Source organism: Bubalus kerabau, chromosome 3, assembly GCF_029407905.1.
Source record: "Bubalus kerabau isolate K-KA32 ecotype Philippines breed swamp buffalo chromosome 3, PCC_UOA_SB_1v2, whole genome shotgun sequence".
Classification (NCBI taxonomy): domain Eukaryota; kingdom Metazoa; phylum Chordata; class Mammalia; order Artiodactyla; family Bovidae; genus Bubalus; species Bubalus kerabau.
The window spans coordinates 81,214,660-81,226,787 of record NC_073626.1 but is presented as its reverse complement, the minus strand read 5'-3'; the positions used below and the strand labels follow the sequence as shown (position 1 = coordinate 81,226,787).

Here is a 12,128-nt window from a genome sequence, read left to right as displayed (position 1 = left end):
GACAGCTCCTAAAGGTAAGATCAAAAATCTATCCACTGTTTGCAACACTAGGTATAGCAACAAGGCTAGTAGATGCCCTTCTAGACTCAGTTTAATTCAAAGAAGTGGAAGAAGTACACAGAAAACTATAGGTGGATGGCACATTTTCAGGAGGCAGTGTTCTTTGGAGGCAAGGGATAGGCTACCCACTCCAGTAATCTTGGGCTTCCCTGGGGGCTCAGATGGTTAAGAATCCACCTGCAGTGCAGGAGACCTGGGTTTGATCCCTGGATTGGGAGGATCCCCTGAAGAAGGGAACAGCTACCCACTCTAGTATTCTTGCCTGGAGAATTCCATGGACAGAGGAGCCTGGCAGGATACAGTTCTTGGGGTCACAATGAGTCAGACACGCCTGAGTAACTTTCAGTTTCACTTTTCTAAATTACAGAAGTACCCTCCCTGCTCCCTATACTATCAGCACCAGGTCAAGAAAATCCAACTGAGTCAATGATGGGTAATAAAGAAGAAACACATGGAATCAAAGACAAGAAAAAGAATATGTAACATCAATTACTAACAAAAATTGTCACTGCAAAAAGGAGGCCACAGGGCAACTAAAAATTGCAATCAGATATTTTACCATAGACTTAATTTTAAAAAAGCAATAGCTCTGTTCAGAAAGACCATAAAAAGTGAAATAGAAAACCTAAAGAAAAAAAATAGTTGATCAACAAGAAGAGATGCAGTATGAGCTGGTTAGTTTAGGGGAAAAGTACTAAAACTATCACAGAAATGAAGACAAATTTGGAAAGAACACAGGAAACACTAAATGTTGCAGAAATCTCAGTGGGGAACATGTCAGATAGAAATAATAAAGCTGAAATAAATGAAATGAAAAAGAGATAAAAATAATTAGATATATAGAGCAAGCGGATATAGCATCTGTATAATTGGAGTCTCTTAAGGGAAAGCAGTCTACTTTTTGTGACCCCATGGGCTGTAGCCTGCCAGGCTCTTTTGTCCATGGAATTTTCCAGGCAAGAATACTAGAGTGGGTAGCCATCCCTTCTTCAGGGGATCTTCCTGACCCAGGGATCAAGCCTGGGTCTCCTGCACTGCAAGTAGATTATTTACCATCTGAGCTACCAGGGAAGTCTGAGGAAAAACAAAGTAGAATAAATGTGTTAAGAAAATTTTTGTAAAATAAGTGGAGATTTATAATATGTTAATAAAATGCAGTAAAAATAGACCCAAGAAGGTTTACACCAGGACTTATTAAAATATTAGACTTGAAATATAAAAGAAATAATTCTTGGACAGCAAAGCATTACAAGCAAAAGAGCAAAAAAAATTACATCATTTATCTAGGGAAAAATATCCATAATGACTTTAGTCATCTCTGTAGCAGTATTGTATAGGACAACATTTTCCAGTATTTTCAAGGAAAATATGAAGTAAGAATTTTTATATTTAGGTAAATAGTTTTTATAGTGTAAAGGCTAAAGACAAACATATTGAATTTGCAAAAATTGAGAGGAATTGTTCCCATGAGTCCTTTTTTGAAGAAACTTTGTGAGTATTTGGAGAAGGGAATGGCAACCCACTCCAGTATTCTTGCCTGGAGAATTCCACGGACAGAGGAGCCTGGCGAGCTACAGTCTATGGGGTCTCAAAGAGTCAGACAGGACTGAGTGACTAACACGTGTAAGTATTAATTTCAGCTGACCAAGAGATTGTTGGGAATATTGATGAGTTTTGAATACATTTAAACTGTAGAACTGAGATAGAAATGTGAGGATTAGGATGACAGAACAGAATGTAAACATTATATGCTCTCACAATGTAGAAATGATACATCTTACAGTAACTGAGCTGAAAAAGGGAAGGAAGGTGGGAGGTAGAGCAAGTTCATTAATTGCATAATCTCTAATAGCTGGGAGTCAAAGCTTATCAGTTTAAGCAGCCAAATTGAGTAATAGAAGAATGAGCGTATTTGATAGTACATGAGTAAACTCTGAGAGAGAAAATTACTGACTAATATTAGGTGAGAGGGAGAAGGCAATGGCACCCCACTCCAGTACTCTTGCCTGGAAAATCCCATGGATGGAGGAGCCTGGTAGGCTGCTGTCCATGGGGTTGCTAAGAGTCAGACACGACTGACCGACTTCACTTTCACTTTCCACTTTCATGCATTGGAGAAGGAAATGGCAACCCACTCCAGTGTTCTTGCCTGGAGAATCCCATGGACGGAGAAGCCTGGTGGGCTGCCGTCTATGGGGTCGCACAGAGTCGGACACGACTGAAGCGACACAGCAGCAGCAGCAGCATTAGGTGAAGAAGGAAGAGGAAATATGCTAGTTTTAAATATTGTTCATTTGGAATTTTTATTGACTGGAAACAGAAGAAAAGTCCTATGGTTATGTGGATTATTACCCACACAAAGAAAGGGACATCAGCCATATTTGATTTGATGAAATTAAAAAATTAAATTATGATAGCAGAAAACACAATTAATGTGAAGTATAAATAAGTGCTTCCCTAGTGGCTCAGTGGTAAAGAATCCACTTACCAATGCAGGAGACATGAGTTTGATTCCTGGGATGGGAAGATCCCCTGGAGAAGGAAACGGCAACCCACTCCAGTATTTTTGCCTGGAGAATCCCCATGGACAGAGGAGCCTGGTGGGTTACAGTCCATGGGGTCACAAAAGAGTCTGACAAGTCTTAGTGACTAACCATAACAACAAAGTACAAACTTACATCAATGAATATAAGTGGGTTTACCTCATCTAAGAAAAATAATTCAGATTTAGGCCACATAGCTTATGAAAGTTACCTTTAGATAAAGTAATTATAGACATTGAAAATAAAAGGATGAGTAAAGGTTTATAGACAAATATAAATAATAAAGAAAGTAGGGTATCTGTTTTTATTTAAAGAAAGAGTTCTGGACCAAAAGGTTGAAATGAAATGAAATATTGGGTTTTTATTGCTAAAGGATACAATTCACAATGAAATTTAAATGGTTATGAATATACATGCATTTAATATGAGTGTATCCATATACTTATAGAAAAGAACAAAAGAAAAACTTATTTAATAGTAAAAAATTTTAATTTATGTCTGGGTCATGACAGGTCAAAATATGAAACAGAACATATAAAATAAAAAACAGAATATAGCAACTAATTCTAAAAAGCATAATGAGGATGATTAAAGGGGTACATTTAGAACCCTGTATTCTGAATATAGAGACTATACTATCTTTTCAAGAACATGTTAAATATTTTAAAAAATTAACCTTTAATTATATTAAAATGGTGACAAATTTATAAAATAGGCACAGTTTACTAATACTAGAAATCAGCAAAGCTCTTGCTTTCTTAATTAACTTTTGTGTAAAAATAAAATTTCAGAATATTTAGGAAACAGTGATGAAAGTACTACTTATGTACTATGCTAAAGTAGTACTCATATAAAAACTCATATTCATATATATATACATATATATAAAACCACTTGCTTAAACATTGGAAAAAGAACAACAAAATAAATAAAGTCAAACAGAAGGAAGAAATTAATAAAGATAAACATAGAAATTGAGTTAGCAAAACTATCGTATTGAAAATTAATCCAGAATTACCTGTTTAATTTTTTAAAACCAGTCAGCTAACATTCGTGTCCAGGAATTTATCTCTCTATATATGTGTATATGTGTCAAAGCTATGGTTTTTCCAGTAGTTATGTATGGATGTGAGAGTTGGACTATTAAGAAAGCTAAGCACTGAAGAATCATGCTTTTGAACTGTGGTGTTGGAGAAGACTCTTGAGAGTCCCTTGAACTGCAAGGAGATCCAACCAGTCCATCCTAAAGGAAATTAGTCCTGAATATTCATTGGAAGGACTGATGCTGAAGCTGAAACTGCAATACTTTGGCTACCTGATGCAAAGAACGGACTCATTTGAAAAGACCCTGATGCTGGGAAAGATTGAAGGCGGGAGGAGAAGAGGACAACAGGGGATGAGATGGTTGGATGGCATCACTGACTCCTTGGACATGAGTTCGAATAAGACTGGGGAGTTGGTGATGGATAAGGAGGCCTGGTATACTGCAGTCCATGGGGTTGCAGAGTCGGACACAACTGAGCGACTGAACTGAACTGATATGTGTATAAAATAACCCATGACAATGTTATTTATTGCAGCATTGTTTATAGTAGTGGAAGTGTGGAAGCTACCTGAGTGGGCATTAGTAGTGGAGCGGATAAATAAATTGTGACATGTCCATATAGTTCTACAAAAGGAGGGTGTTCCTAATACTGTGATATGGAAATATTCCAAGATATATTGTAACGTGAAAAACCCAAAGTCCAAAATAATACAACAACTTTGTGTGAAGGTGTGAGGGGGTGGATATAAGAAGGCATATTCAACTTTGCTTATATTCGACAAGATAACTTTGGGAAGAAATTGAATACCCCATTACCTAGTAAGAAGGGGAGAGTAGGAACTGAGAGAACAGGTACAAATTGGAAGGTGAAATTTGGGATAATTATTTTGTGAACCATATGAATGTTTTACCAATTCAATAGACTTAGAAAATAAATGAAAATTAAAAATGAATTCCTTTAAGAATATAGTAGAGCCAGGGTATTCTTATAGTAGGCTGTGCATTTTCTCTCTATCATATTTTTAAATTGAGAGACAGAGGAGAGTATAGCCAGGTATTCTTCTAAGAAAAATACCACAAAGTACATGCCTCACTGAAAGTTAACAAATAACTTTCAGAGACCCAAGCTCAGCACATTTTATAACCTCAGTCATAAGACAAAGGCCATTTGCTATGTTTCCTGTGTGTCTGACACCTTGAATTTCTTGAGAGGCTTTAAAAAGGTGTCACATGTACATTCTACCCTTAGGACTTGAAAGCTGTTGGCCTGTCTTCCCCTACCCCATTTATCGTTCTGTCTTCTGATTATTAACATCTCCTTAATTATAAAGCAAAGGTAGAATAAATAAAGGAGTAGAACTAACTCAGTTTAGTTTTGTTGTATGACAGGTCTGCTGCTGCTGCTAAGTCACTTCAGCCATGTCCAACTCGGTGCAACCCCATAGACGGCAGCCCACCAGGCTCCCCCGTCCCTGGGATTCTCCAGGCAAGAACACTGGAGTGGGTTGCCATTTCCTTCTCCAATGCATGAAAGTGAAAAATGAAAGTGAAGTTGCTCAGTCGTGTCCGACTCTTAGCGACGCCATGGACTGCAGCCTACCAGGCTCCTCCATCCATGGAATTTTCCAGACAAGAGTACTGGAGTGGGTTGCCATTGCCTTCTCCGTGTATGACAGGTCACCCTCATGTAATTGTTGGCAGGATGCTCTCTAAGACACAGAAGAGAGGAGGTACAGAACTAATATGTACTGAGATTTACATACATTTTTGCATTTGGTCCTCAGCACTGTTTAGGTGGATAAGTAATCTTCCTTTGAACAGGTGAGGAATCTGAGGCTCAGAAAGTTCATCAGAACAAGAACTGAACCTATGTCTGTCATCTCCTAATTTTCTAGAAATGAGAATGAGAAACAAGTAATATCATTACTATTGTTGTTCAGTCACTCAGTCGTGTCCGACTCTGCGATCCCATGGACGATAGCCCACCAGGCTGCTCTGTCCGTGGGGATTCCCCAGCAAGAAAACTGGAGTGGGTTGCCATGCCCTGCTCCAGGGGATCTTCCCTATCCAGGGATTGAACTGGGGTCTCATACGTTGCAGGCAGATTCTTTACCAGCTGAGCTACCAGGGAAGCCCTCCCAGAATTTGCTCAAACTCAAGTCTGCTGAGTCGATGATGCTCTTATATGACAAGCATAAATAGGGTCTCTTTCTACTTCACCAAGTTTGCATTTTCAGGTAATGCATAGTCATTGTAAAAAATCTGATGGAGTTCTAGTCAAAAGGAAGACCAAGAAATGAATAGTCAAGACGAATGTATAAACAAGTGAAGAGAGGGGAAATTGAAGAGGAAGAAAGAGAAAACATGTCTTTTAAGTGGAATTCCTTAGGCTAAAATGGCATATTTGGGGATTACTCCAGGCTTTTTGTCTGTCCTACATCGTTTTGATATTCGATAATTGGGCACAGTATTTTCTCCTGAGAAAGTGAAATATTTGAATGAGGTCTTTTGGCCAACTCACCTTTACTTAACTCCTTTCCTGGTAGCTTGGTGGAGCTGGCTTAGCCAGTTGGCCATTTCGTTGAGTCTTTGTTGCTGTTAAGAAGCACAAGCATTAGAGTGAGATTTATATGTTCAGTGTTGTTTCATAATGAGTAGCTTTTCTTGTCCTAAGTGGTTGTTTTTGTTCATGCTGCTGATGGAAGGCCTTGGTCCTCAGTGTTCAATATAGCAATCTAAGTAGTGGGTAGAAAATACCGGGAAAACAATTATCTCCAGTATAGACCAGGGCAGATCTGTTTATAGTGAAGATGAAAATGTTTTCCTGGTACCTTGTTTCATAGCATCCTGATGAAAAGAGATTGGAGGGCCTCTCCAAGCAGCTGGACTGGGATGTTCGCAGCATTCAACGCTGGTTCCGACAAAGACGCAACCAGGAGAAACCAAGCACGCTGAAGAGGTTCTGCGAGAGCATGTGAGTTGCTGTTTATCTTTTTGAAAGAAAACTTGTTTAACTTATTCATTCCATCCTTGAGGTGAAAAATAATGGCTTGGTGCGGGCTCCAGCAGGACCCCCCCGCCAAAAGCATGCCTTCTAGTGGGAAAAAGTAGTCCCTGAAAAACTGGGGGATAGTAGTTTGTCAGAATTTGTGGTTTCTACATCTGATGCAATAAATGAAGTTTGCTTCCTAATGGACTTTCAACACAGCAGGCAGATTACAAGGCCTACAGTGGTATTTTCAGTCAACTACCTTTGAAATGCAGCACAAAAAGCCATTACTTTTATATTTTGCATTTTAATAGAGGGGACTTTTATTGTCACGATGTACTTTCCACTGATAAAAGCTGAGATACTAGGATATATTATCAGAGGGTCATGATGATGTCCTGTCTTCCTGGAGTTTTAAGAAATGGCTATATTATATTCTTTGGTGAGTTTACTGAAGCATTGCTTGAAATGGGGGGTGGGATGAAAGTCCCTTCCATTTCTGCAACGTGAACTTTTTGATGTGTAAATTAGAAGTCAATAAAGCTGTTAAAAATAGTGAAAGACCTGCAGAGAACTCTTGGAGCATGATGTTATTTTGAACTAGTAACACTCAAAACCCACATTGGTAGAAAAGTTAGAGAAAGAAATATTGAAGCATCAAGCACATGTGCAACAAAGGCAAGATTCTACCTTGAGACTGGGTGCTGTGTGTGGTCTTCATCCTTTGAGATGAGACTGTGCCTTTGTCTAACGGTGCTTTTCTTTGGGAGCTTTTTCCTGACACTTGGTCCCTTAAACAATAATGCTGTCAGTATAGCTCTTTCCTTTTGGGGTCGAAATTGCATTTTCAAGTTTAGCTTTCAATTATGTTGAAAAAGTATGTTAACAATTGCAATCTGAAGCTTAGAGGGAAACGTAATTTTATGGGATAAATGAATGAGAGGCAGAATAATATCATAAATCCTCAGGCTGGATAAATGTGGGAAACATAAACAGGGTCTTCAGAAGGTCAGAATATTTATAAAACCTGGACAAACAACCTAGCAGATAGAATATGCAAAGCCCTTCCTATAATTGAACTAGTGGCAGTTTATGGAAGAAGGATTTATGGATCTGGGCTCCTGATCAAAAGCTGGAATAGCTTCCTGGTCTGGTTCTGCCACATGCACAAGGGGCCTGGGCTCCATTGCTGAGCTGCAGGTCTGAGTAGAGGTGAAGAGGGCTTCTGAGGTGGTGCTAGTGGTAAAGAATTGCCTGCCAATGCAGGAGATGCAAGAGATACAGGTTCCATCCCTGGATCAGGATTATCCCCTGGAGTAGGAAATGGCAACCCACTCCAGTATTCTTGTCTGGAAAATTCCATGGGGTTGCAAAGAGTCAGAGGCGACTGAGCACCCACACATGCAGGGCCTAGGCACATGCCCATGGGGTGAAATTCATGTGCCTTTTCCTTTCCTTCAACTTCTTTGGTAACTCAGTGCAATCCCTTTCCATTCTACAGAGTCATCACCACTTTCTGTGGCAGTGTGCATAGGTATCAATCACCTGGATCATGTTAAAATGCATCTGATTCAGTTGCTTGGTCTGGGATAGCAGCCAAAATTGAATATTTAACAAGTTCCCAGGTGATTCCACTGGTCCATTGACCACATTTTGAATAGCAAGGCTAAGCAGTGTGCCAGTGTCTTCTTCCTGAATTCAGCTGGTTTTTATCTGCATACCACAATTACCTGGATGGTCATAGTTATAATCAGTTAAAACTGGTTTTAAATGATTACTGGCAATCCACTCCAGCACTCTTGCCTGGAAAATCCCGTGGACGGAGGAGCCTGATAGGCTACAGTCCATGGGGTCACAAAGAGTCGGACACGACTGAGCGACTTCACTTTCACTTTCAGAGACTTGGTAATGTGAAAGCACAGTACAAATGGGTGGTGCATACGGTATTGATTAATATCTCCTCCCTCAAGAAGCTTCATATGATAGTGTCAAGGAGATGGGACAGAGTATCTGAGTATGTGTGGATCCATTATAGACACTAAGAAATAAACGTGTATGTGTTCTATATGGTTGGTATGGACAGGCAGTAAAGATGAAAGGAGAAAGATCAGCTATGGTTTAGGGCGTAAATCAGGGTTCCTGGGACTAGAACAGTCTGTACCCGTGGCCTTGACCTCTCCTTTGTTGATCTTTGCTTTGAAACTCTCTTCTTTCTTGACTTCTGAGTTGCCACCAGGATTTTACTCTTGCCTTTCTGAGGGCCTTTGTTCACACCATTTGTTCTGCATTTTCACTGGGTCTTTAATGGGCTACTTCTCCAGATTTGACCTTTATTTTTCTCATTCTATCTTCTACCTTCCCTCCCTTCATCAGCATCTTCTAAAGGTATATGTCCAGTGCAGAGGTTTCTTCTGCAGCATCATTCTGCTGTCTCCCACTGGAAACTCTGATTTGCTTTCATGTCTGACTTCCCTCTTTCTCCAATTGTTTGTATGCCGCCACTCTGTTACAGCTGGAAACTCAACCCAATTAGCCACTCCCATTAGTTCCATTAGTTCTTTGTAAAGCCAGCTGTTACGGTGCTGATCCTAATTCCTCTCCTAGGTCTCTTATTTATCTCATACTTACAGATATTTTGTTTGCTACAAAAAAAAAAATACAGTTTCCTAAAATACTACTATCTCCATGATCTGTTGGTTTACAACTTAATGATTTTTCTATAATATAAATCTTATAGATAAATCAAGAGCCTCTTGATGAAGGTGAAAGAGGAGAGTGAAAAAGCTGGCATAAAACTCAACATTCAAAAAAATAAGATCATGGCATCCAGTCCCATCACTTCATGGCAAATAGATGGAGAAACAATGAAAACAGTGACAGACTTTATTTTCTTGGGCTCCAAAATCACTGCAGATGGTGACTGTAGCCATGAAACTAAAAGATGCTTGCTCCTTGGAAGAAAAGCTATGACAAACCTAGACAGTTTATTCAAAAGCAGAGACATTACTTTGCCAACAAAGGTCTGTATAGTCAAAGCTATGGTTTTTATAGTCATGTATGGATGTGAGAGTTGGACCATAAAGAAGGCTGAGTGCTGAAGAATTGATGCTTTTGAATTGTGGTGCTAGAGAACTTTCTTGCGAGTCCCTTGGACAGCAAGGAGATCAAACTAGTCAATCCTAAAGGAAATCAACCCTGAATATTCATTGGAAAAACTGATGCTGAAGCCAAAGCTCCAATATTTTGGCTGCCTGATGTGAAGAGCTGACTCATTAGAAAAGACTCTAATACTGGGAAAGATTGAAAGCAGGAGAAGGGGACAACAGAAGATGAGATGGTTGGATGATATCACTGATTCAATGGACATGAGTTTGAGTAAGCTCCAGGAGATAGTGAAGGACAGGGAAGCCTGGCATGCTGTAGTCCATGAGGTTGCAAAGAGGCAGACATGGCTGAGCGACTAAACAACAACAATATCTTAGGTTCTTTAATCTGAAAACTAGAACCTGGCTTTTATTTGTTTGGTATTAGCCACCCAAATGACCCCTTTCCGTCTAGAGGACTGTGTTTTCACCATCCATTCCTTAGTCATTCCTGCCTTGGTTTGTGATATGTTCTTGGCATGGAACACCTGCATTCCTCTGCCACACCCTTTTATCCCTGACCCATTCTTCAAACCGCAGGCCTTCTCAGTAATCTGCCATGACAGTTGGATCTGGAGTAAGCGCTAGTTCTTCTGAATTTTCAGAGTTTTTATTGTAAGTACTAGTCATTTAATACTGAATCAACATGCTTTGGAAGGAAAGTTATGACCAACCTAGATGGCATATTAAAAAGCAGAGACATTACTTTGCCAAGAAAGGTCCATCTAGTCAAGGCTATGGTTTTTCCATGGTCATGTATGGATGTGAGAGTTGGACTGTAAAGAATTTGAGTGCCGAAGAATTGATGCTTTTGAACTGTGGTGTTGGAGAAGACTCTTGAGAGTCCCTTGGACTTCAAGGAGATCCAACCAGTCCATCCTAAAGGAGATCAGCCCTGGGTGTTCATTGGAAGGACTGATGTTGAAGCTGAAATTCCAATGATTTGGCCACCTGATGCAAAGAGCTGACTCATTTGAAAAGATCCTGATGCTGGGAAAGATTGAAGGCAGGAGGAGAAGGGGATGACAGAGGATGAGATTGTTGGATGGCATCACTGACTCGATGGACATGGGTTTGGGTGGACTCCGGGAATTGGTGATGGACAGGGAGGCCTGGCGTGCTGCGGTTCATGGGGTCGCAAAGAGTCGGACACGACTGAGTGACTGAACTGAACTGAACAACATGCTTTGTTTATGTGAATATTTAGCTTTTCTTAGCTTGTCTGTATATTTTCACCCTAATTGTATCACATGTGCTCCTTGAGGACACAAGAATTGTATCTTGTTTTTCTTACATTCTTCTCAGCCTTTATTACAACATATAGAGTCTGCTGAATAAGTATTTTTTAAGTGACTGTATGTTATCAAGGCATTATTTTGGAAGGGTTTGCTGATCTAAGTTGGCATCCTGCCTCCCCAAATGGAGAGTGCCTAATATAGACACCATTTGGCTTAAAATTTGTCTGGGAAAATTACTGAACAGTGAGACAACTTCAAAGACAGGAGTTCAGAGGAAAGATTGAGGTGGCAAAGGAGAACATTTAGACAACACCTTGAGGAATTAAGCAAAATTATATTGGTCTCTGTGTGCAGATGTGTATGTCGTAGTTATTTGCTCATCAATATAAAAGACGATCTGGAAAGCTTGTTCTTAATCAGGGATGCACTTCGCAGGCACCTGGTGTGCTTTTCAGAATACACACGCCTAGGCCCCACCTCAAGATGTCTTATTCAGTATGGTGAGGGCCTATCTTGGAAGGAATACCCTGGATACTTATCATAACACATCCCTGGTTAAGAAGCACTCATCTCTGAAAAGAGATGACTGCTTTTCAAAAGTACTAAAATTCAAATTTGCAAGACAGCACAGATTTGGGGCTTGTGGATCTAGGTCAAATGTAAAGAAGCTATAGTTTTTCTGTTATGTAAGTTATTATTTTAGAAACTATAGAATTCCTTCAAGGGAGCTTGCTTCGTCTTTTAGCAGTGTAGAACAGCACTGATATGCATGCCAAACAATGCTGGTAGCCATCTGTTGGCCTGTCCAATTTTTGGCACACCCATTTAATACAGATGGACTGAATAGAAGTTGTTCTGCAAGTAATGTGTTGAAACATTGATGTGATTTTTTTTTTTTCTTCATGCTTGATGTCAGTCATCAGCAGCTGTGTTAGTTTTGATGAATATTTCTTCCAGAAGCTTTTAAATCCTTATTGGCAACTGAAATAGAGATTTTCAAGAGTGAGTGAACAGTTTATAAAAAGGAGATGACACTTATTCTGAAAGTTTCATTTTTATTGAAAATATTATTTATTTTTATATTATCTTGATGCAGTTGTTAGAGGAGGA

At 39.5% G+C, this 12,128-nt stretch overlaps 1 protein-coding gene across 1 annotated transcript in view; it reads left to right on the top strand.

Moving 5' to 3' along the window:
* CERS6 (ceramide synthase 6) overlaps positions 1-12,128 on the top strand; it is a 344,488-nt gene that overhangs the window by 109,684 nt on the left and 222,676 nt on the right. The window contains exon 3 of the mRNA XM_055572345.1: positions 6,492-6,622. Coding sequence (XP_055428320.1) covers positions 6,492-6,622 — 131 coding nt within the window. The remainder of the gene's footprint in view (positions 1-6,491; positions 6,623-12,128) is intronic.